At 37.3% G+C, this 26795-nt stretch overlaps 1 protein-coding gene, 1 long non-coding RNA gene and 1 pseudogene across 4 annotated transcripts; 2 read left to right on the forward strand and 1 right to left on the reverse strand.

Moving 5' to 3' along the window:
- Positions 1-384: 384 nt before the first annotated feature.
- LOC145107767 (uncharacterized) lies at positions 385-4293 on the reverse strand. 3 transcript variants are annotated; one of them, XR_013707966.1, is made up of 5 exons: positions 4110-4293; positions 2415-2499; positions 2276-2341; positions 1707-1833; positions 385-989 (listed from the first exon to the last, which is right to left on the reverse strand). It is a non-coding gene; the product is annotated as an uncharacterized LOC145107767 (long non-coding RNA). The 3 variants fall into 3 exon arrangements; XR_013707965.1 differs by having other exon boundaries at positions 1976-2341; XR_013707964.1 differs by having other exon boundaries at positions 1707-2341.
- Positions 4294-9451: 5158 nt separating this feature from the next.
- On the forward strand, positions 9452-9823 carry LOC145125583 (uncharacterized). The gene has a single exon (XM_079061027.1). The coding sequence runs from the start codon at positions 9452-9454 to the stop codon at positions 9821-9823; it is 372 nt and encodes a 123-aa protein (XP_078917153.1).
- Positions 9824-12327: 2504 nt separating this feature from the next.
- Positions 12328-12675, forward strand: LOC145125604 (putative mitochondrial protein AtMg00820 pseudogene; annotated as a pseudogene).
- Positions 12676-26795: the final 14120 nt, after the last annotated feature.

The raw sequence follows: 26795 nt of genomic DNA on the forward strand, positions 1-26795 counted from the left end.
GATGTGGTACATAATGCCTTTACATAAAATGCAAATTATTAATATTTTAGATATGCAACTTAAATATCATCAAATGATTTACACCTCAATAATAACAATACCTTTTAATTCTTCAAAATAAAACTTTATGTGACTAAAATACAATATATATATATATATATATATATATATATATATATATATATATATATATATATATATATATATATATATATATGCACCTGCGAGAACGACAAAGAGATATAGAAAATGGTATTTTAATTACGTATTTTAAAACACACACACACACACTCTCTCTCTCTCTCTCTCTCTCTCTCTCTCTCTCTCTCTCTCTCTCTCCCCCCCCGGAACACCATCACCCCAACAAAATCAAGAAAACCCCAAGATTGGCCATCGTCTCTACATCGTTCCTTGTTCCCTTATTTTTTGAATCTTTCCTTACCCATGTGAATCACCGTCTCACTACCTCCATCTTTACAAAACCAAGAGAATGAAAGAAATTATCATCTAGTCTCACTTCACCATTTTATCGAACAACTCATGTGCACTTGAGCATTTCACCTTAAATTAATACCTGCACTACTAGAAAATAGAAAATATAGTACGGTTATATTTGCATATATAATACGGACGGTCATTACGTATTCTATCAGGGGTGTATTAGATTAGATATATTATAGAGTACGGTTAAACAACCGTACTCTATCTCATACATATCTCATACATATCTCACACATATAATACGGCTTGTACATAATAGAGTACAATTAAACAACCGTACTCTATATCACACATCTAATACAGCTTGTATATGGTTTAACCGTATTATATCCAAAGACATCCCACAACACTCTGTACTCTATAACCATTCATAATTACAAAAGTAATACGATATAGATACTAGTAACACGTCCTTATTAGCCATTAAGGTGCTCCGAAACCAAGGCTCTCCTCAAATTCATGTGAATATTCAGACGTTCTTCTTATAGCTGTTCCAAAAAAAAATCATCCAATTATACTTCAGAAATTAAACAAGGAGCAAACAAGCTAAAGTTTTTTTTTTGTTTATCAATTTCCAATTGATGCCAGATACACCTACAATTTCTAGGCTAATCATGATGTTCAACGTGGTACAACACCATCGTTTAAAAATATTTTATCCATAATAATTATTGTTGTTTTGCTTATCTTTCACTTCATATTTGCGTAATATATTAAATTATTATAAGTATGTAATCGAATTTTACATACAAAGGCCATCAAGCAATCAAATAATTCTATACCTGGACTTACGAAAAGACAAGAATATAGTGTTAATGTGTAATGTCAGTGCAGGAGCTTCAAAATAACAAGTCTAACAAGTACATATCTCATTACCAACTCAGATATCAATGAAGAAAAGTCAAAATTGGGTAGGGAGCAGTAAATAGCTTAACAAATAAAATCAAAACCATACTTTCAACTTTTCTAATTAAGAAATTGTACATCAAAAAACTACAAATGCCTTCAAATTTAGAATTTATACTTCATATTTCTTTCCAACTATAATAATCACATTATTACAAACGGTAGATTTTCAAAGTACGATGCTTTAATAAAACGAAAATGAAATTAAGTAGGATGCTATCGTAAGCAGATCAATAAAAGTATGTAGCTATTTCTTGCACTTCTTGTATTTTGTTTAACCATGTACTTTTGCTACTTACCTCTAGTTCAGCATAAACATCGGGAAGAGATCCAAAGTCCCCAAGAGCCTCATCGCTCATCATGGGTCCATTATGGCCCCCACCCCCATAATGCCTATGGGTGACGCAAATTGAACTTCATTCCGCTCTGCATAAAAAAAGTACAACCATATGCAATTTCCAGTTAAAAAAACGATGAAAAATAAGTAGAAAAATTACTATAAGAACCATAAAGAGAAAATAGTTCTAAAATGAAATCATGACAAAAGGAAACAACCGTCAAAACTCACATGATATAGATATAGTCAACATACCCGTAGCAACAAATTTCTTCTAGATTGGAATTTATCATGTGTTAAGTTACTAGATAAGAAGAATAAAGAAAAGAAAATGATATTGTCATAAACATATGTTCCTAATTACAAATACAGAAATGAAGCAACATTGCACTATTTGTTGCAAATTCACATGCTATTTCTTAGCCTTTTTATGTCAGCATTTGGCTTGGGAGTTTTTCAAATCTACCATTGCCAGTTCATACTAAACTCCATAAAGAATTGCGTTAAATAATGTGATAAAATCAGTCTAACCTTGAAATATTTTCAGTTTTTCTTCATCGGAAAATCCACAAGGTACAAAGCTTAAGCTAGGTTTAGCTAACAAGAACAAACATGGGTTATGCTTTAACTGTTAAGTGAAAGCAGGAGAAACTGCTGATCAAAAAGTTACCTTGGGTGTCAAGAATTATTTAAAGATAATGTTTAGTGATCCATGGCCTATTTATGCCCAAGCTTGATTCCCCTGCTTCAACCATCTACACACAAGGGAAATGTAACCTATAAAACTCTATAAGGACAAGATCTTTAATTGGTTTGTGTACAAAATGTTAATGTTAAGAACTTCTAAATATAATGTCAAACTAGTGGCCTTTAATTAATACTTGATGATAAATTAACTTTTTTATGCAACACATCACACATCATTTAATAATACTTAGTGAGACCAGAGAAGTCATATCTCATATAAGTACAACCCAATTCATCCAAGCTTCTTCTAATCCAATATTGTAATATAGCATTGTAATAAAAAGAATTATGAGAGTTTACAAGTAAGGTTAACATGATAGAGGTTATTGCTCTTGATATTTAGAAAAATCAATAAATTAAAGGAAAAACTTGTTCACAAAGTAAACTAATCAATAAACATCTCGTTGGGGAATTTCATCGAACACCTGATGTTCATATAAAAGAAAAGGTAGTACTGAATGCACTACCTTTTAATCACAACCAGGGAAACCATAATTTCATCATAAAATCAATTAACAAACCTAGTTCACTTCAGGTTCTTGACATCTCAATTCATGGAAAAAATAGATAGGTGAATGAAAAATTGCAAAAGAAAATTTTCAGATCGATGATATTGTATTGCAAGTGTTGAAGGTTCCAAAATGTATTCATTTCTAGGTACAAGTAGAAGAAAAAAGAAATGGATTACACACCACATTTTTACTAGATTCACTAAAAGTGAATCGATCAATATAACTGACAGTGAGATAAGTTGCGAACAAATCCACATTTTCAGAAAAATGTGGATTACAACAAAAAAATTTACGAATCAAAAACAGTAAACGAACTTGAAGCGGGATAGTATACTGGAATTGAGTTGGATCTTGCGAAATACAGTAACCTTCAATGATTCACTGTAAAACAGGCGAGAAAGTTGTGGAAAACGAGAACAAATTCATCATCGAACAGAGACGGAAATATGACGGATTTGTGTTCTTTGAAACTCGGTAATGGATTAGATTAAACAAGAAATTGATTAGAATTTTCAAAGACATTGCAGAAACTTAATTTGATTTAGTTTCTGAAGTGAGTATCCTGAACTCAATGTGCAGTCATTTTCGGAAGAAACTACGAAGGACGGTGACGGTGGGGTGAAAAATGATGCGAACGTTGTCGTTGTGTGGTGGCGTGTAAGTTGTAACCGTACATATGGAACTAGTTGAATGCTTGGGGAAGGGGGTAAATATATTTCGGTTTAAAATGAAATAAACAAATAGATGAAATATTGTACACCTTATGAAATACTAAGCCAATAATAAAATACGGTTCTTTATTTCATTTAACTGTACCCTAAGTCTTTATTTAGCCGTATTATAACTTTTTTCCTTGTCAAATACGGAGGATGCTATTAACCGTATTCTATCTGCTGTATTCTATTTAGGTTTTTCTAGTAGTGTGAAATTGATAGAAATCCCACCACCAAGTAGATAACATAATTGAGGTCAATAAGGAATAAGGAGGGGAAAATCAATTTTTTTTCTCTTGTGTGTGTGTCCAAGGCTGTGGAGAAACACAAAAAAAAAAAAAAAAAAAAAAAAAAAAAAAAAAAATTCAAAGCTTGATAATCAATGATGTGTACCTTCGATTCTAGAACCAAAGCTTGGTGATCAATGAACTGGAACCAAAACCTGAAGACGCACACACATAGAGATACAATAGAGGAGAACACACTAATTCCATAATCCCCATAATCCCGACCACGATTGCTGTTGGCTTCAGAAGACAAATACATGGTTTTTAATAGCATTAAAACTAGAGTATTATAGTCAATTAAAATGAAGTAAAGAAAAAAAAATCCTTTTTATTTTTATTTTTCACACCAACTTTATAGCTTCGTCCCTTTGTAGATTAGTTAATGACTATGGCTTTGTTTTCTTCTATTTTTCCCATACATAAAAAACCACCAATAATTGAACAACTATTGTGACATTAATTCCAAAGTGAAAATTGCCTAATTTGCCAAAATCTGCATTATGTTTTACAATTTATTTAGACAATTATATGGGCGTTTGGGTTTAAATGTCATTTTCCAAAAAATAAGTTAGTGGTTATCTAAAAACAAAAACCATTAAAAAGTTGGTAGATTATTTAATTTCCCAAACAAAACAAAAGGTTAGAAAATAATAAATGTTTGCAGTGACTTTTAGTGAATGAATACCTTGTTTCCCAATAGTAAAAAGCTTTAAAAATTAGAAATATATAGACATGGTAAAAACTTTAAAAAGAACGCTATCATTCGAGATGTTTTTATTACACAAAAACACTCTAAAAAAACAGTTCTCTAGTCAGACTTGATTATCTGGACATGAAAGGAATTTCTTTAAAAAACAATAGAAAACTTGCCATCAACTAGAAGGTACTACCAAGATAGTTTTAGATAAAATAGAATATGGTACTGACGATACGCGTTGCTAATAATACAAAAACCCTAAATCGCTGATATGCTTCTATAGCAGTCGGCTATGTCTAATATTATAAATGAGTAAATTACAACGAAGAGAAGCCAAAATTTCCTTTTATTTTATTTGTCACACCAACTTTATAGCTTCACCCCTTGTAGTTTAGTTAATGACTATGGCATATACATGGCAGCCGACTTTGTGTGCTGTAGTTTCGTTTTCTTCTATTTTTCCCACACATAAAAAACCACCAATAATTGAACAACTATTTTTCCATTCCAAAGTCAAAACTGCCAAAATCTGCATTTTGTCTTACAATTTTTTTAGCCAATCATCAAATGATACCCTGGTTGCGTTTGTGATATATGAGTTGCAAGTACTTTTACTCTGTATCTGTTTAACGATTTGAGGAGCAAGGGAAATGACATTTAAAAATTCGAACAATGAACTTTGGAAAAGCACTGATGTAAATATACATCAAAGAAACACGGACTACAAGTCTACAAGTCGACAACTTCAATCAAGATTACAAACAATGAACAATAGAAAAAGTTGCGATTGTTTATTTCCATCACGTTTTACCTGTGATAGTGGCGGCTTATATAGTAATTAATTAATGGTTCCAGCTTGAACTGCGTTTGTGTTGATTAAACAATCCCATCGACGTTGGATTGCCATAGGATTGCTGTTCGTGAGCAGAGGTTCCCCCCAATGACGTATATGGATTAACTAAACTATCGTGGGTATTAAACTCACTACGTGACATTGGGTAGTCAAACGATGTTTTAGACTGATTTGTTGAAGTTCGAGCACCTGGAGTACTGTTTTGGCGTTGATTCCAATTACTAGCTGATAATGGGTTAGAAGAAGTGGATACAACTTGAGGTAGCCATGCACTGAATGTACTTTTTTTGGGTGTATTTACCCCGCCATGTTTTTTCGCGAATGAACCTTGTTTATTGTTTATTTTCGTCGGGAGGTGAGGTCCTCCGCCAAAATTTGCTTCCCGGAAACTAACTTGATTTTGACTGTTGAACTCTTCGAGGGTTTTTGGCCAAGACATTGGAGGATGAGATGTTGAATGTCATTTTGAAGTGGTCTACTTATAGGACGAATACATACACATCTACGTAATATGATGACCCATAAGATGACGTTGTTTCTTGGAAATTCCAGCAAATAGAAAGATTGGTTTGTTTGTTTAACTTCGTCCCTAAAACCACACTCTTTTCTTACATTTTTTTTTTCCAAAAGAGGGTTATTATTAGTAGGCTTTTCTCCATATTTGACAGAGTTCACAATATCCGTATCCATTTGGTCTAGGCACGTCTGGTCTCTTTTCAGAATTTTGTCGGTTTTTCTTGGACTCGGCAGTTTGGTCTGATAATTTTTTTGGGTTGTTGGAATGCACAAGAATATTTAAATTTAAAACTAGTCCAGTCATAGTCCGTTTTTTTTTTTTTTTTTTTTTTTTTTTTTTTTTTTAATATAAAATACTAAAATATGTCACCAATAAAAAAACGTTGCAAATTGTTTCCAAATGTTACATAAGTTTATGTTGTAAAACATATAAGTATCATTAAATCCACATATTTTGAGTGAAATTTGAGTAATTGTAATCGCCGTCATATATTCATATTATTTTAAGGGGGTGACGATTGAAGTTGTACTCGAATACTCGTTACATAATTTGTATTTCCTCCTCGGATGTTGGCAATGAAGTCTTCACCGGTTTCTTAATATCAGACTATCTCCAACCTACTTCCATTTTTTCCCCCAAAAATGAAGTAAAAAATGGGGTTAAATAGTGTTTTATCTCCAACCCTTCTATTAATTTGGTTTTAACAAATATATAATCTATATTTTTTCATTACAATAATATTAAATAAATAATATTATATTTATAATACGTAATTATAAGATTTTGTAAAATACGTTATTATGTTTTAAAATTTTCATTATGTATTTAAATTTTAATATGAATTTGATAAAACAAAAAGAAAATTTATATTTATAATTAATTAATATAATTTAATATATAACACAATATTATAAGTATCAAATATTACATTTAAATAATAATTAGTAGGTAAAAAAACCAGAAATGTATATATATATATATATATATATATATATATATATATATATATATATATATATATATATATATATATATATATATATATATATACAACGACGGACTAAAACCGACAACTAAAAGTTCATCTCCATTTTGGGGGAAATGAATAGTATAACAAAATTGGGGAAGAAATGGGGTAGGGTTGGAGAAGAATGGGGGAAGAAATGGAGAGAAAAATGGAGAATGAGAGTGGGTTGGAGATGCTCTCAGTGTTATTAAATGTATGACTTCCATTAACGTTTTTCCATTTTGTCTCCAATGTAATTTGAGTAGTTTTGTGAATGAATATTAGTCATTAAGCACCAAAGACAATTGCACTGGTTCATGTGTCGCTAATGTCAAAATACTTCTTCCACTTAATATCCTGTTACTAAAAACGAAAACAGCATTCCAATTATAGAGTAAATTACGCGAATGATCCTTGTGGTTTGGGCTAATCTGCATGTTTGGTCCCTAATATATGTTTTTTAACTCGGACGCTCCCTAAGATGTATATTTGTTGTGCGTTTGGTCCCCGCCAGACCTAAAAAGACTATATTGCCCTTCTTATTTCTTTTTTAAGTTAATCATTGGTTGTTTCTAATTTATTTATTTTGGCATCCATCTGCCTGCTCTTTCTTAGTGAACATTCTCATAACACATCAATAACCATGAACCCTAACACCAGTCTAATCGATCTGAATTCAAAACTACTCCTTGTCTTCAACTGTTGCCGACGGCCCCCTTCATTCTTCATTCCAGAGGTATCTGGTGACTACTACACCGCTGACCTTCACTGATTTTTTGTTCCAAAAATGCAACATACAAACCTGTTTTCATCCATCGACAAACCTACACCCTCATCGATCGATATCTTTCACTACTTCACTTGGTCTCTAGAAGTGGTAATCGGTGATTGAAATCCTTAATAACCCTAAGTTCGATTTTCAGATATTGATGAACACCCACAAATCAAACCCGATGAAAATAAATCTAGAAACTGACGAGAACGAAAGAAGTTAGATGATTACCATTTCGATTTCGTTCATCTTCTTTTCATATGGGTTACATCACATGTTCTTCTTTCATATAAAAAAATTGATTGAGTTCATTATCGATCTTCTTCATTTCATAAACATTTGGATTTTTGGTTTCGGATGAAAAAACTTGAACACCAATGCAAGTTTCATCACAACACTTTGTCGATTTCGATTTCTGATTTTTGGGATTTCAATTTTGATTTATGGGTTTAGATGCAAATTCTCAAGGCATGGGTTTCATCACAACGAACTACGCACTGTGTCGTTGGCTTTCTTTAGTTAAGTTTTATGCTAATTATGTTTTCGTGGTGAGTGAATATGACCAAATGTGGGTACACAGGTAAGCAACAAAGACAAAGGTGAGGGTTGGGGGGGGGGGGGGGGGGTCCTACCTCATTTCTTAAACATTTTGCCAATATAAAATAAGAAATAAACAATAAATAAATATAAAAAGAAATAAAAAGGGCAATACGGTCTTTTATCTTTAACATGGACCAAACGAGCAACAAAAATACGAAATAAGGACAGTCCGAGTTAACAAAACAAGTTAAGGACCAAGTGCATAAATTATCCGAAACCATAGGTACCATTCGTGTAGTTTACTCTCAATCATATGATACTACTGTTGATCCTTAGTATATCTCTAGCCATTGTAGCTAAAAATTTATAGGGACCAACATTTTCTCTTTCTTTCTATAATTTTAAGCTATCAAAAAATTTGCTGAACTTCCGGCAGGTACTTTAATAGCGTAGTTAGTGCATTTGTAAATTGAAAACTCATCTAAAGACTACTCAATCCGTGAACGTTGTGTTTGGAAATATTCATCAAACCGTGAGGTGATCATACATTAATGGGACCTGAGCTTCCACTGAAACATTTCATTATTCCACTGCAAAAATAATGTTTTGACATTTATACCCTTGTTCTTAATATGTAAATAATTAAGAAAGAGAAAGATAGTAGTCATGGACTCTGGTGGCTATCGCTTCGATTAAAATATCGAGAATTACGACACTTCCATGTAGACCAGATTACTGCATAACACAAAACCAAGAAATCGGCTTCAACTTGCACCAGAAACAAAACCAATACCAGATCTATGAAGAGAAAGAACAAACGAAGTAAAGAACGATATTCTTTTTTCTCTCGCCGATTTCTTTCCTTAATTCCCTCACCTAATTTCCTCCTTACCTTTTCTCTGGTCTTTCCTTCCTGTATTTATTTGTGTGATTTGCTTGTAGTTTTTTTTTTGTACAAAACTTTTGTATCTTTACCATAATAATAAGAATTATTATGGTATCAGAGCAGGTTTAACAAAAATACACATATCGGACCTTTGTCCAAAGAAAATAAGCAACCAACATGGCAGGTGACAAAGATGGCGGAAAGAAAAATGAAGACGGCGGTTCCCACCACAGTTCTGACCACAACTCTCCTTACTATATTCATGCTTCAGATTACCCAAGGCAGTTGCATGTCAATGATGTGCTTACCGAAGGTAATTATCTCGATTGGTCACAAGAAATGCTCAACTTCTTGTTTGCCAAAAACAAGGTTGGCTTCATTAACGGGTCAATCAAGAAACCGGAACCAAACGCAGCCGATTACATGGCTTGGATGCGGTGTGATGCCATGATCAAAGGATGGCTAAACATTGCAATGGAGAAAGAAATACGAATAAGTGTCAAATACGCCTCAACATCTCAAGAAATCTGGGCCGATTTGAAGGAATGATTTGGAAAAGAAAGCGCACCACGGGCGTATGAATTGAAGCAATCCCTGAGTTCTATCAGGCAAGACGGACTGTCGGTCTTAGCCTACTACACGAAATTACGTGGGTTATGGGATGAAATTCAGTCGGTTTTACCGACACCAACATGCGGCTGTGGAGGTTGTACATGCAACCTTGGAAAGAAACTTGCAGAAATCAAAGATAAAGAAAAGTTATATGAGTTCTTGTTGGGCCTGGATTCTGATTTTGGAACCATACGAACCCAAATTTTAGCAATGCAACCGATACCCACCCTTGGCATAGCCTACCATCTTGTCGCAGACGATGATCAACAAAGGGTTGTTTCTGGTGGTAAGAAGCCGAACCAGAACACCACCGCTTTCCAAGCTCTTGTTCCCGGTAAGCGAGAACACACTAAAAGCCAAGAGAAGAACCGGCGAAGAGACCCAAAACGGAACGGTGGTGACGGAACTGAACACTGTGACTTCTGTGGAAAAGACGGACACAATAAGGACGGGTGCTTTAAACGCATCGGTTACCCAGATTGGTGGCCGGGGAAGGGCAAACAAAACAAACCGAAAGCTGCATGTGTGAAAGGAGATTCAAGTCCCATAACCGGGTTGAGCGAGGAACAATATAAACAGTTTCTAAAACTGTTTGGTAACAAAGAAGGAACAAAGAAGGAAGAAAATGCTCCAATCGCAAACATGGCAGGTGAGTTATCTCGTGAAAATTCGTGGGTTGTTGACTCTGGAGCCACCGATCACATAACCCACCAATATTCATTGCTTAAAAATATCACAAAAGGAAACTACGAGGCACTAGTCATTATACCAAATGGAGCAGCCATACCCGTAGAAGGGAGGGGAGATCACGACCTTCCCAATGGGGCCACCATCAAAAATGTTCTCCATGTTCCTAGTTTTAACTATAATCTTTTATCAGTTGGTAAACTGTCTAAGGATTTGCAATGTGCTATGACATTATTTCCAACCTTCTTTGTAATGCAGGATTTGACCACGAAGGCCTTGATTGGAATGGGTAAGAGTGATGAAGGCTTATACAAAATGGGGATGAAAGGAACAAAAAGGCAAGCGATGGTGAGTACGGTTGGGATGTGGCATAAGAGGCTAGGACACACGTCCATTTCAAAACTTTCTCATGTTGGTTTTATGAAAAATGTTTCTTTGAACTCTAAGGATATTTGCAATTCTTGTGTTAAAGCAAAATTTGCTAGATTGCCATTTCCTATTAGTACCACTAAAACTAGTGCTTGTTTTGACCTTATACATTGTGATGTGTGGGGAAAGTACCGCACACCATCCTTTACGCACGCCAATTACTTCTTGACGATCGTTGACGATTTTAGCCGAGCCGTATGGGTTTTTCTCATAAAGCACAAGCACCAAGCTAGCACTTGTTTGGTTGAATTTCACAAGATGCTGCAGACCCAATTTGGAAGAAACATAAAGAAAGTTCGATGTGAAAATGGCGGAGAATTTTTATCTAACGATATGCATGATTTTTATGCCAAAAATGGCATTTTGTTAGAGACTACTTGTCCACACACGCCACAACAAAATGGCGTTGTTGAACGAAAACATCGACATCTCTTGGAGACCACACGGGCCTTGAAATTTGAGGCAAATCTTCCCATACGTTTTTGGGGGGAGTGCGTTCTCACCGTCACGTACATCATAAACCGATTGCCGTCCAAGGTCATCGAAAACAAAACACCCTATGAGATTCTATACAACCGAAAACCCGAATACGAATATATGAAAGTTTTTGGTTGTTTATCCAATTATAGGAATACCGATACGAAGGGCGACAAGTTCGAAGAAAGGGGGAGACCCGGCGTTTTTTTAGGCTATCCTCATGGTACCAAGGGCTACAAAATATACGACCCTCAACACAAAAGGATGGTCGTATCTCGTGACGTCAAGTTTTTTGAAGAAATCTTCCCTTATCACAAAACTGAATCTGAAAAGGAAGAAATCTTTGTTTTTCCAAATAAATGAGAATACATGCAAGTTGATGAAGAAAGAATTAATGAGACTTCCGCTGACATGGCTAAAAAAAGTAATATTGGTGAGCAAATAGACAATGACGTCATTCACCAAACAGTGGCTCAAAATGAGAATCACCAAACACAGGCCCAAAATAACAATATTTATGACATCACACAAGACGAGCCTAGTTCACAAAGCCCACTTGGCACGATTGGGCCTGATGAACCCTTTTTGGGTAACGATAATTTGGCCGAAGAAATAAATGAGCTAGCAAACACCACAGCTGAGCCCACTTCCGAGCATCCCAATCGCGAACAGCGCAAGTTAAGAAGAAATCGAAGCAGGCCGGCAAGATTCGAAGATTACGAAGTAGAACTTCCACCATCTTTGAATCAAGAACACTCATACCCACTTCCAATCACGAGCCCTCGACGGTACATCCTCTAGCACACTATGTTTCCTATGATAAATTTACCGACTCACATAAAGCTTTCATGACGGCCATTACTTCAAATAATGAACCTAAACATTTCAAACAAGTTGTTCAGGACCCTAAATGGGTAGAGGCCATGAAGAAAGAAATACAAGCCCTCGAAACTAATGGAACTTGGACACTTGAGGAGCTACCAAAAGGAAAATGTGCCATAGATTCGAAGTGGGTATACAAAATAAAATTCAAACCAAATGGAGAAATAGAAATATACAAGGCTCGGCTCGTAGCAAAAGGCTTCATCGAAATGGAAGGGGTCGATTTTCATGACACTTTCGCACTGGTTGCTAAGTTGGTCACTGTCCGAGCACTTCTTGCCGTTGCCGTCAAAAGAGAATGGCATGTTCACTAACTCGATGTTAACAACGCATTTCTTCATGGCGACCTACACGAGGAAGTTTACATGAAGATTCCACAAGGGTTTGAGAAGCCAAATGATAATCGTGTTTGCAAACTTAATAAATCTCTCTATGGGCTCAAGCAAGCACCGAGGAACTGGTACCAAAAGTTCACCACCTCCCCTACAAAGTTACGGTTTCAAGCAATCTAAGGCGGATCACTCGTAATTTTTGTTCAAAGAAGGGGGTATTTTTGTTGTCGCCCTTATGTACGTCGACGATGTTATCCTTGTGGGAGATAACTTAGACAAAATCCATGCCACCAAACAATTCCTTGACGATCAGTTTAGCATCAAGGACCTCGGGCCATTACAATTCTTTCTTGGGGTTGAGGTGACACGAACGAAACAAGGGATGGTGTTGAGTCAACACAAATACACACTTGACATCTTGGAAGAAACTGGGATGATGGGATGTCGTCCAAGTAACTTTCCCATGGAGCAAAACTTGAAACTAGACAAATGTTATGATGATCAACGAGTGGATGCCAACCAATATCATAGATTAATTGGAAAGCTCATGTAGTTGCAAGTTACTCGTCCCGACATTGCTTATGCTGTAAATGTCCTTAGCCAATTCGTTAGTGATCCGAGAGAAGGTCACTAGTTTGCGGCTTCTAGAGTACTTCGGTATCTAAAAACTACACCAGGGCAGGGCATACTCCTCACTAAAGAGGGCGGCACTAATCTCACTGGATATTGTGACTCGGATTGGCTTGGGTGCCCCGTCAATAGAAGATCTAGAACCGGGTATATCTTGCTTTTAGGAGGGTCTCCCATTTCATGGAAATCCAAGAAACAATCCGTCGTTTCTTGCTCGTCTGCCGAAGCCGAATATAGGGCTATGGGATCTACCGTAAGCGAGATTTTATGGGTTCGGTGGCTGCTAGCTGAACTTGGCATGACTAGCTCGGGACCGACACAACTATTTTGTGATAATCAGGCAGCCCGTAATATTGCCAACAATCCCATATTTCATGAACGCACCAAACACGTTGAAATGTATTGCTACTTCATCAGAGAACGTGTCGAATCCAATGAAATACAGCCCCTGGAGATATCTACCAGAATGCAAATTTCCGACATCCTTACCAAACCACTCGGAGCTCAACACTTCCGTACGCTGCTCACTTCCGTACGCTGCTCGACAAGTTGGGCATTCAAAATTTACATGTCTCAACTTGAGGGGGAGTAAAGAAGGATATTCTTTTTTCTCTCGCTGATTTCTTTCCTTAATTCCCTCACCTAATTTCCTCTTTACCTTTTCTCTGGTCTTTCCTTCCTGTATTTATTTGTGTGATTTGCTTGTAGTTTTTTTTTGTACAAAACCTTTGTATCTTTACCATAATAATAAGAATTATTACGAAGAACAAATGATGAACAATTTTCGTCACTTGATTACACAAAACGCACAAATCCTAGTGCACAACTATACGACTTTCACACCGCACCATTGTTTATCGCTTCTTCATGGAATTCGCTGGAGCACCTCTTCATCTTCTTAGACACACCTTTTGTTAAATAAACCTGCAAAATACAATATGATTTTGACAAAATCCCCAAAAATCTAACGGATTTGTCAAACACCACTAGATACGAGAGGTCTTGCTTGATAATATGTAGAGGGAAATTGAATTAGGTAAAGATGGCTGGAACAGAAGTCGGTCAAAGGTTTACCGTTTTGCCTAAGTAGGGAATACGACGAAAGGGAGAAAGACGAGAAGGAGAAAAAACCGATGGCATGGTCGGTGGAGCAACAGTGAAAATGGTTTCTCACCGATACTAGGTTTAAAAAAGGTAAACTGTTGTTGTTGAATTATTCTCTTTCCTTCTTCACCATAGATTCATCTGCCATCTCAGGGGAACATGATTGATCTTCATCATCACATGATCTTTCTTCTGTGCTGAACAATGATTTGCCTGTTCCCATTTCATTTGCATAGCTAGTCTTGATCTTGACTAATCTCAATACTAAAATTATCATGTCTTTGTGAAGGGGAAAGCCAATCTTGAACAAGCACTGATTCTTTTTGTTGATTGTTACCAGATGATCCATGATTTTCCTCTGGTGTAAGTCTTGATAGTTCTTCTTGTAAAGGTTCCTGGAAAGTCATCTTCATGTAAAGATTTGAACAAATTGTTGGCGTTCTGAAACCAACCAAAATAAAGCCTTCTTATTTGCTAATCTGGTTCTGGTGACGGTTGACTACTTCTTAGACCAAAGGGTAGATGAGTCAAGCGAAAGAGATAAATAGGTGGCTGGTATTATCGCAGATCATTTCATTGTCATGAATAGCTCTGTTTCAGTCTAACATTCTCTTTTAAAAAAAGGTAGACGTATAATATTATTGAAGCCATTCTCTTATGTATCATAATCATTTGCGGAAGGAAGAGAGGCCATTAATCGGTTTTCACATACCTGTTCTCACCAATCACGTAGTGAATCAAGTTAATGCATGGCGGCATGAGGAGAAAGCTGAAACATTTAAAAAGGGTAATCAAGGGAAGAAGGAAGAAGGTGTGTCTGTGCTTCATTTGGAAACAAAATCAAAGGATTTTTTTTCTTTCTCTAAATTAAAATGAGGGCATTATTGTCAATATTTGAATTTTCTGTGGATGGATAAAAAGGCCTAAGTGGCAAAATCAGCTCCCTACATTAATACTAGTAAAATTTATAGGTGATTAGGTGATATTAAAAAATAACTAGTTAGATTACTTGATGCATCTACACGACTGTAGATTCACTATCATATCTATTATATATATTGTTCAACATTTATTATATTTCCGGTTATTTCAATTTTATTTTGACCCAAATTATTACCAATTATAGTTATATATATAATCTAGTTTACACCTTTAATATTTACAAATGGATTTAATGCAGAATAAATCATAAAAATCAGTGGAAATATCTTAAAACTGTTGTTTTCATATTTCATTTCACCAATATTACCCCAATAATCATCTAGCAATTCAAAAGTTATTAATGTTTTAATTATTTCAAAAATACTTATCAAAGACACCAAAATGTTGGAAAATAAGTTCGTGATATAATTCAAAACTCATCAATATTCTAGGACTATTCAAAAAGAGTCCTAAAATGAGAACATAATGTCATTCATAACCATGAAGAAGATGGTGCTGAAAATTGTAAGACTGGTGAACAGAGCAATTCTGAGAACTCTATGTATGAGGAACCTGATGAGGTAGATAAAGATGCTGATTCTAACAATCATATGTGATACGAACCGAACACGTATCAGCAGTTCCAGAGGCCCAATCGTGTGACATGCAAACCCGCCCGATTTGTTGGCTTTTCACAGGGGTATTAGTGTCTTTATGCAGAAAGTAACACAACAGGGGACAAAAACTGCTTTTAACAGGAAAGGGTAAATTTGGAATATATGAGAATTATTGACCTCAACAGGGAACATATAAAGATAATAAGGACTAGAACAATACACAGGGACAGAAAGCTGCACTTTGCTTTATTCATAGACTGGGAAAACAAAAGAGAGTACAAACACCTCATACACTACTTGACTATTTAAATGAAAAACTTAGCATAAAAATAGCAACTGATTCTAGCTTAAAACCAGGGACACTAAGCCACATGGTCTTGACTTATTCACATCTACTAACAGCTAAGAGAACAAATAAAAACGTGCATATAGACCAAATCAAATCTGAACTATTTTAACATTTTCGCCTTTAGTTCAGAGTTTGTAACCTGCTTTACTCCAATTAGATTTCGCATCTCCTCATGTTTCATTTTTGCCATTGGTTTTGTAAGTATATCTGCCTTCTGCCTTTTGCTGCAAACATGAGCTACTGTTATCTTTCCATCTTCCACACATTCTCTTTTAAAATGAAACCTTATATCGATATGCTTGCTTCGACCATGAAATACAGGATTCCTCATGAGATCAAGAGCTGATTGGTTATCAACATATAGAGCTGCAGGTGGTATGTTTTGGCCAGTGATTTCAGCAAGAAGACGATGTAACCAAATTCCTTGACAAGCCGCCATAGTTGCTGCCATAAATTCTGCTTCACATGAAGACAAAGCTACACAACGTTGTTTCTGGGATGTCCAAGACACCAGGTTGTCTTTCAAATAGAAAGCCATCCCACCTGTGCTTCTCCTGTCAACCTCATCATTCCCCATATCACTATCTGAATACCCAGTGATAGTGATTTTTCTTTCTCCTTTTGTGTAAACTAAACCATAGTCCATAGTGCCCTTTATGTATCTTAGGATACCTTTTACAGCTTGAAGATGTTTCATGGTTGGTTTTTCCATGAAACGGCTGACAACTCCAACTGCAAAGGTTATATCAGGACGGGTGTGTGTTAAATACCTGAGTCCTCCTAGTATGCTCCTGTATTCTGTGGGATTTACAAGTTCTCCTCCTTCATCTTTAGTCAGCTTCAACTTATGCTCCATTGGACTTGCTTCAAAGTGATGCCTGATTCATGTTGACTTACCTCAATTCCAAGATAGTAAGTCAACAATCCAAGATCACTCATCTCAAATTTGGCACTCATCTCCTGTTTAAACCTTTTCACGTCTTCTTGGCAGCTTCCTGTGACCAGTAGGTCATCTACACATACTCCAACTATCAGGGTATCTCCTTCTTTTTTTCTAGTGTACACAGAGTATTCTTGAAGACACCTTGTGAATCCCAGGCTCTTCAAGTATTTATCCAAACAGGCATTCCAAGCCCTGGGTGCTTGTCTCAACCCGTAGAGGGCTTTTGACAGCTTGTACACTTTGTTGGTGTCACCCTTCTTCTCGTAACCTTCAGGTTGTGTGACATAGATCTCTTCTTCCAACTTCCCATTCAATAAAGCTGATTTCACATCAAGATGATGCACATGCCAACCGTTAGAACCTGCAAGGGCTAGGATGACACGTACCATTTCAATTCTCGCCACCGGTGCAAATACTTCATCATAGTCTATTCCCTGTTTTTGAACATAGCCCTTTGCAACAATTCTCGCCTTGTGTTTCACGATCTTCCCACTTGGATCCCGTTTTACTTTGAACACCCACTTCAAGCCAATTGCCCTTCGTCCCTTGGGGAGGTCAACCAGGGTCCAGGTTTTGTTTTTCTCGATCGAGGCTAGTTCCAAATTCATAGCATTGACCCATTCCTTATGTTTTCGTGCTTCTGCATATATGGTTGGCTCTTCATCGTCATGAATCATCATTAATTGCTCGATATTCTCATACAAATCTGTAAGTAGTCGATTGCACTTCGGAGCACCACCACCTGTCGAGCTCGAAGCGGTACTAGGGGAGTTACTTTGCGATACTGACACATTGGGTGTAATTGGGGAATTAGGGGTCGACGGTGGGTTTGAGTGTATATCGAGTGGGCTTAATTGTGAGTCCATTAATGGGCTAACGGGTTGAGACCAACTTGCGTTCCAGTCCATATTAATTTGGGGCATCTGATGTGCGTGATCATTTGGAGTGCAAGGCATAGACCCAATTTCAACATCATTGACTTCATCAAGGTCAAACCCTTCGATGGTGAAGCTGATCCCTGGAATCGACTTTATCTTCTTCGTTGTTTCCCAACTCCACTTTCGATTCACTTCAAACACGACATCCTTGCTCACAAACATTGACCCCGTATCTGGGTCTAAGAGTCTATATGCCTTCGACCCTTTCTATATTCCAAGATGCACAACTCGTTTGCTTCTATCCTCCAATTTCTTTAGATGATTCTTTGCAACTAGCATATGTGCGACACACCCGAAAACTCTGAGATGTCCTACCTGTGGTTTCCTCCCAGTCCACATTTCATATGGAGTAGTTTCTTTCAAAGCCTTGGTGTTGACCCGGTTCAACAAGTATACCGCATGATTCACGGATTCACCCCATAAAACATCAGGATCATTCATCGACTTCAAGCTGCTCCTTACCATCTCCACAATCGTCCTGTTCCGTCTCTCCACAACTCCGTTCTATTGTGGGGAGTATGTAGCGGTATAATGGCGTGTCAAACCAGTCTCACTGCAGTATGAAGTGAAGTCATTTGAAACAAATTCACTTCCTCGATCCGTTCTCAAGACTTTAACCTTCTCACCTGTTTCAGTTTCAACCTTTGACCTGAAATTCTTGAAGATTTGGAAAGCTTCATCTTTTGTTTTCATGAGATACACCCACATCACTCTGCTGTAATCATCAACAAGTAACATGAAGTACCTGTTTCTAGCGGGTGTAGGTGGTGAGACCGGTCCACACAAGTCACCATGTACCAGCTCTAGTCTTTTCTTTGCCCTGTAGTTTGCTTGTGAAGGGTAGGAGTTTCGTGACTGCTTTCCTACTAGGCAACCTTCACATGGCTGATTTGGGAGGATTATCTTTGGCATACCTTCAACTAGGTTCTTATCAGACATGAGTTTTAGAGAGTGAAAATTCACATGGCCTATCCTAGAGTGCCAAAGCCACGATGGTTCACTTATTTCAGCAACTAAACACATCGACTTCACTTCTTCTAATTCGATCTTGTAAAGCCGATTTGGAGACCTCTGGACCTTCATTAACAGCCTTCCTGCAGCATCATGTACCCATAAAAATGGGTATTTTATTCTGATCTCATGTCCACCTTCTGCTAGTTGTCCCAGACTTATTATGTTGCTACATAAGTCTGGGATATAATAAACTTCTTCAAGTTTACGGTGCTCACCATTTTTGCATTGAAAGACAATTTTGCCCTTGCCTTCAATCCTGACTCTAGAGTCATTCCCAAACTTCACATATCCTTGAATCCTTTTATCCAACTCTTTGAACTTGTGCTTATCCCCAGATATCTGGTTGCTGGACCCTATATCCAGATACCACATATTTAATTGCTTCACTGTATCCCCTTTTGTCTTCAATGGTGGGTTTATATTTTCTTCATTCATGAAGACTTCACCTATCTCTTCATTTCCATCAAAAGATGATAGAAGTAGTGCAGGTTCATTATCAACATGGTCTTGAATCAAGTTGTTTACTTGATTTCTCTCACGTCTTGGATTCTTACATTCAGCAGCATAGTGACCAAATTCTTGACAGTTGTAACACTGCACACCACTTTTGTCTTGATTACTTGATTGGCCACGTTTGTCTTCCTTTTGATGGTTTGAGTTGCCTCTTGCACGACCACCATTGTTTCCACCTTTGCTGTGGCCTCTCCCTCTTCCACGTGAGCCTCCAAACCCACCACGATTTCCTTTGTGAGTAGACTTGGAGTCTTCTTCTTTCTTATTATTTCTTTCTGACCATTCTTGGTGGGTCAGTCCCTTCATCCTTTCTTCATGAGCTTTCAACCTTCCTATGACTTCTTCAACTGTCATCTCATCTAAATTACCAAATTGCTCTAAAGTGGAAGCAATCTGAAGGAATTTAGATGGTACAGCTCTTAGTAGTTTCTTCACTACATAAGATTCTTCTACTGCATCCCCCAAGGTTCGTATGGTACTCACTAGATTGCTTATCTTCACTGCAAAATCATCTACAACCTCTGATTCCTTCATAGTCAAGGCTTCAAACTCAGCTTTCAAAGTTTGAATCCTTGCTGTCTTCACTCTATCTGCTCTCAAGAACATGGTATTCAAGGCTTCCCATGTTTCTTTGGCTGTTTTCTTCTTAGCCAATGAAAGCAATAAATCTTCCGGTATGCCTTGGTAGATGGCTGCCAAGGCCATCTTATCTTTCTTCACCTCTACCACAGTGTTTGTTGTTCTTGGTTCTACTGCATCCCACACTCCCTGGGCTTACATGAAAACCCTCATTTTTATGGCCCATGCAGAGTAGTTACTCCTTGACAGCATCGGGTAATGAAGAGTGACCATTCCATCCTTTTCACCATTTCCATTGTTTCCTGTCATCTCTTCACGAGATTGATATTTGGGCATGCACCAGGTTGCTCTGATACCAAATGTTGGCTTTTTCACAGGGGTATTAGTGTCTTTATGCAGAAAGTAACACAACAGGGGACAAAAAACTGCTTTTAACAGGAAAGGGTAAATATGGAATATATGAGAATTATTGACCTCAACAGGGAACATATAAAGATAATAAGGACAAGAACAATACACAGGGGTAGAAAGTTGCACTTTGATTTATTCATAAACTGGGAAAACAAAAGAGAGTACAAACAGCTCGTACACTACTTGACTATTTAAATGAAAAACTTAGCATAAAAATAGCAAATGATTTTAGCTTAAAACCAGGGACACTAAGCCACATGGCCTTGACTTATTCACATCTACTAACAGCTAAGAGAACAAATAAAAACATGCATATAGACCAAATCAAATCTGAACTATTTTAACACGTTTCAGGGATTGATGAAGTCCTGCATTAAAAAAGAGTCAATGATTGAATTAGTATTTCCCATCGGTTGATGCTCATTTTTAGCTCACATTTTTAGCTTAGCATAACGTTCATGACCATTAGTGTTTGTGTTTCCTTCTTCCGGTTATTTCCTTGCTTATTTAATTAGTTGTAATTTGCATTTGAGATAAGTTATTAAATTGAGAAAATTGTCTCAAATCTTCTTGGAGAATTGCCATCTCGAATAGGCATTTACCAATTAGTGCTTTCATCCTTCTTTCCATGCCTCCCAAACCAGAAACTAGAGGAACCTCTCTCCACTCATGAGCAACTTCAAGCTCTACTTCATCTCACGACTGCCACCAATAACCGGCTTGACACTCTTACCACCAGTTTGACGAACTTGGCGAACCTCGTCACTAACCATCACATCAACCAACCACCCCCGATGCCCCCACCGCTACCACCACACAACCAGCAACCTCGCCCCCCCTCCTTCCACCCACCCCCCCCCCCCCCCCACACAAAAAAAATTCTCTACCTAACTTTCATGGTTCTGATCTGTTAGATTGCATTTTCCAAGCTAACAATTATTTCAATTATTATAACATGTCAATTAACCAAAGTTTTCCCCTGGTCATCTTTTATTTCACACGAGAAGCTCTTAGTTAGTATATACACCTATCTACCAACCAGTTACTCACCACTTGACCGGATCTCTGTCGAGCCATGGAACTCGGCTTTGGGCCGTCATCTTACATAAAAAATCAAGCAAATCTGTTCAAATTGAAGTAGACCTCATCGTACCAACTTACCAAGCTGAGTTCGAGCAGCTCAACAATCGAGTGGATGGTCTCACACCAGTAGCGGTTTGCAACTATTTCATATCCGAACTCCGTATGGATATCTAGAACGATATCGCCATTCCTAGTCCCACCACCCTCCATCAAATCTACGGTCTTGTGAAGTTAATTAAATACAAGATCTCCAATAACCCTCATTACACCACCACCAGGTCCTTCACCAGTCCTTTTTCACAGTCCTCCTCTAAACCACCTTTTATATCAACCAAAGCAACCACTCCTACACCCCTTCTAACCACTCCCCCAACAATAAACACCCTTCTCCTTACTCGCCTCTCACCTGAAGCTCTCAAAAAACGCCAAGCTGAAGGGTTGTACTTTCGTTGCCCAACAAAAGATAACCCTGGTCACAACTGTAATCCCCCTTAGTTCATGCTGATTGTTGAAATCGAGGACGAACAAACCACCGAATGACCACCTTTTTAAAAATTTGAGATTACCGAAACGAATATGAAATCAACGGACCAATTTTTTTCACTATCCAATTATGCCTTTTATGGTTTGTTGTCACCCATGCCTTATCACCAGATATATTAATAATCATCCAATCAAAGTTCTTGTGGATTCAAGCAGCACCCACAACATCATACAACCCCGCCTCCTGTCGGCCCTGCATCTTACCCAACAAGAAATAACCTACTTCACGGTGATGGTTCGCAACAGTGATGATCTTCATTGTTAGAGCGTATGCCCGGCGGTCCCATTCTGTTGGATTAGGTGTCTAAGTCCATTACAATCATTGGCATATACTTGAATTGATGTTAGCACAGTCCTTTTGGGTTGCCCTCAAACCTGGTATTTGAATAGGATGACTTTTAGAGAGAGAGAGAGAGAGAGAGAGAGAGATTGATTTATTAGTTTATTATATGGTTAATAAATTAATTAGAAATCAAAATATATGATTTGTTAATATATTATGAGAATAATATGTTAATTAGTGTAATATCCCGACTCATAGGTATAAATTTTATTATTTATATTGCTTCATGATTGGGCAACTCAACGAGTTGGAGGGCCAAACTCGTAGAGTAGAGGCCGGAGTGGCCGCGTGGGTTTTAGAACCAAATCGACGAGTTGGTGGGGCCAACTCGACGAGTTGGAGTTGAGTGAGAAAACCCTAATTATTCGGGTTTGCACCCTATTTAAAGGACTCTAAGCCCTTTACCTCGCCTCCTTCATAACCTTAGCACCCTGAGAGAAACCTTAATCGAGCTGTTATCATTTATAAGAAAAACAGAGGCCAATAGTGTGTGTCTTAGTGCATTTCTTGAAGAGGCTTGAGGATTCAGAAACTTGGATCAAGGAGAAGGCAGCGGATCTGTTATATACTTCACTTTGGCATCTTTTTCAGGTAACAAGTCGTTACCTTGATCATTCTAATGTTAGATCTCCTTATATATGAGTTTTGGGCCATTTATAGCTTAATCTTGAAGCTTTTCTGGTTTTGAGCACCTCTTGGGGTGAGGAGTTTGGATCTGGACTCCTCTAAGCCCTCATGGTTATAAAGTTATAAAATTCATCAAGCCATGGCCTTCTCTTTACCATAAACCTTTCCTTAGCTTGGTTCTGGCATTTAAGGCCATGCATGGACGTAAAGCTTGCATCTTTACGTGGTATCTCAGCCCTAGGAGGCTAGATCTAGAGTATAGGGCCTTAGTTATGCTTAAAAACGTCTGAATGAGAGAATTGATTGAAGGGACTCGACGAGGTGGTTAGGGTTTTCCCTGATGTTCTGGACACTGTGCAGACTCGACGAGTTGGTGAGACAACTCGGCGAGTTGACTCGAGTTTTCCTAATTTTTATGAGAATAGAAGGAAATCGGCGAGTCGCATAGATGCACTCAACGAGTTGGGTCAACATGGACTGTTGACTTGAGTGGACTTCCATTGACTTTTAGGGTTTGGTCAAGTGGTGAACTTTAGAGACCATGGAGGGGCAAAATGGTCTTTTACCCTTTCTAAGATATAGTTAAGGAGTTAGCATAGCAGAATTGGACTTGTTAATATTAAATATCAACTAGTGGTGATTATGATATATGTAGGCAGAGTCTAGACCTATAGTTTGAGTGCGAGACATACCTGCTTCACTTATGTGACAACCGTCAATTTTTGGCCAAGTCAAAGTCAACTAAAGTCATCAAGTCAAACCAGTCAACTCATCTAACCCTTGTATATTAGGGTTTCCATTACGTTTCTTATTGTACAACTCGCAATCCTAATACAACTTATCACTTATAGTTTTCACGTGTTCGGAAATTCTAAACCCTAATTAGGGCAAGTGATGAAACTATTCGGTAAAACATTATTCCTTAACCCTCGGGGGCATATAACAATCATAACGAGACCTAACGAGGTTTACAAACCTTGCGTTACAAAGCCAGATACTCAAAAAGGTCACAAAAGAAGTCTCTCCCAAATCTCTCCAAGTATGTGAAATCTCTCCCAAATCTCTCCAAGTATGAGAAATCTCTCCCAAATCTCTCCAAGTATGAGAAATATCTCCCAAGTCTCTCTCAAAATCTCTTTTAACTTTTTATAATCTTTCGGGTCATCCCGACACTTAACCGGGTCAAAAACCGCTTGAAACGGGGTAATATTTGGTAAAACAACCTTAATAGACAGAAGCCTCCCTTTAGGAAGCGAACCCTCTTGGACCGAAGGTGCTTAGAACCGAAGGTCCCTACAGGGACCGAACTGCTGAAGAACCGAAATCATGCGAACCGAACCCGAAGCCTGCGAACCGAACCGAACCTCCCTTCGGACCGAACCTTCCCTTCGCCTTCGCCTCATTTTGCTCCTTACCACCTTCGCTCCATTTCGGCCCATTTCGCCTTCGGGCCCAACAGCAGTAGGGACCGAACCTCTGGCCCAATCCGAGAAGCCTCGCTGTAATGCACTTTTCACCCGGTTTTCGACTATGACTTCATTTTAGGCCCGTTTTACATAATTTTAACGCGGGATTTTCACCCAAAATTATATTTTAACATATAAGACCCCTAAATCCATAATTAATCACGTTTTTGAGTGTAAATCTTATCCAAGATTACTGGGTAGGATATTTTGGGTGGAGTGTTGACTTTGCTTTAGTGTATGACACAAGCAACCACCCATGCCCACTCAATGACCAGCCCTTGTCCTTCCACCATACCTGGTCATTTCATTGTCCTTTTCCCCCTCTTTCCAGCCAAGTACTTTGACTCAAGGGTAGAAAAACCCTTATCTCTCCTCCCATTCACTCACACTTCAGCAAGAAGCAATAACTAATTCTCTCTCACTTCTCTCTCTAAATTTCGAGATTTCAAGGCTGATTTTCAAGTTCTTCATCTACCTTGGTAAGTAAATCTCTTCCCACACTTGATTTCCTTACACTTCTTCACTCAAATCATGAGTTCGTTACACAAATATCGTCATATTTGTTGTTAGATCTTCGAATCCTCAAGCATCATCTAAGTGTTCTTGAGTTGAACACTTCTTTTCTTCATCATCCATCTACTGAAATCACTCAAGGTGAGTTCATACCCCTATCTTTTCATGTTTTTATTATGTTTTAAGGGGGGGGGGGGGGATTACAAGTTAAGACACCAAGAACACAACTAAACTCACCCAATAGCTTTCGTCAGAAAAGTTTAACTCCATTCACGGACTGTTTTGGTCAACTTAAACATTTTAGTTTTCAGAACTGTATTAGGTGCAAATATTTCAGGTTCATACCTTTAAAATGACTATTTGCACATCACCATACGATTTTTCTACGATTTATGGTGATTTTTACAAAACTGCCTATCATTTCAGAAACGAATTCGGACCACTATGTGAATATGAACATTTTAACACAAGTTAAAGACTTCCAAAAATCATAATAACAATTATGAATAAACTAGACACATTTTATGAACTCTCCGCATTTACGGATTCAGTTTTCGACTTCGTATGATTTTTCTATGATTTTTCTAAAACAGTGCAGAACGGTTAAAAACTAGTTAACAGCTTATAACTTTCATAACACTTTGTATTATGTTGAGCAAAGTGTATAACAATAAGTTCTAAATATTGAATGTATTTTCTTGTTAGTTTATCATCATAAACTGAAATTTAGTCATTCATGATAAGATTCTTCATTCATTTCGAACACATATAATAAGCTACAATAAGCATAGTTTATGGATTTTTATTACATGAGAAAGGTTTTACTCTCAAAACAAATGGGTTTTTCATATACTACATAATAGTAATAGTTTATGGATTCATAGCACTAATGTATTTTCATAAAAGAGTTCTTTTACGTTACAAACGTTTTGGATAAACTATAATAGGTATAATTTATGTATCATTTACATTTCAAATTCATTTACCAAAGGTTTTCAGTTCAGTTCACGTAAATCTGTTAATGAATAAATTTGTGAGACATTCGCTTCGTGTTACCTTCATAGTAACAAAGTCAAAATTCCTGTAAATTGTAACCAGAGTCTCTTGTAGGGAGAACGTGATAGTTGTGTATAGATCTATATTGGGTCTGACAAGCCCGCACCTGAGCTGCATGCAACAGCTAGACCGGCAGGTCTGAGGTGACAAGTGTCATTTAACTTGCGACGCCTGAAGAACGTCGTATTACGAGGCCGTCTGAGTCTTAGCATGGTTATAATAGCTCACATGTGGTATTAACACATCATAAGATTTACGGGTTTTACTTTTAAATTAGCGAGTTATGTCAATTTAACTCACATGAATTACTTTAAGTATGGAAAAATACTTGTACACTTTCGGTCTTAGGATTAAAGACAACACATAACACATAAAGTTTACGGGATATTTCCCAAATTAAAAAGGGTTTTATGTCGATTTAAAATCACTTTTTATATCAATAAGTATGGATA

The sequence above is a fragment of the Lactuca virosa genome, chromosome 1, assembly GCF_052849685.1.
Source record: "Lactuca virosa cultivar CGN04683 chromosome 1, Lactuca_virosa_CGN04683_v6, whole genome shotgun sequence".
Lineage (NCBI taxonomy): Eukaryota > Viridiplantae > Streptophyta > Magnoliopsida > Asterales > Asteraceae > Lactuca > Lactuca virosa.

Excerpts from the sequence above, each read along its gene's own strand:
- LOC145125583 (XM_079061027.1), top strand. The coding sequence starts at position 9,452 with ATGGCAGGTGACAAAGATGGCGGAAAGAAAAATGAAGACGGCGGTTCC.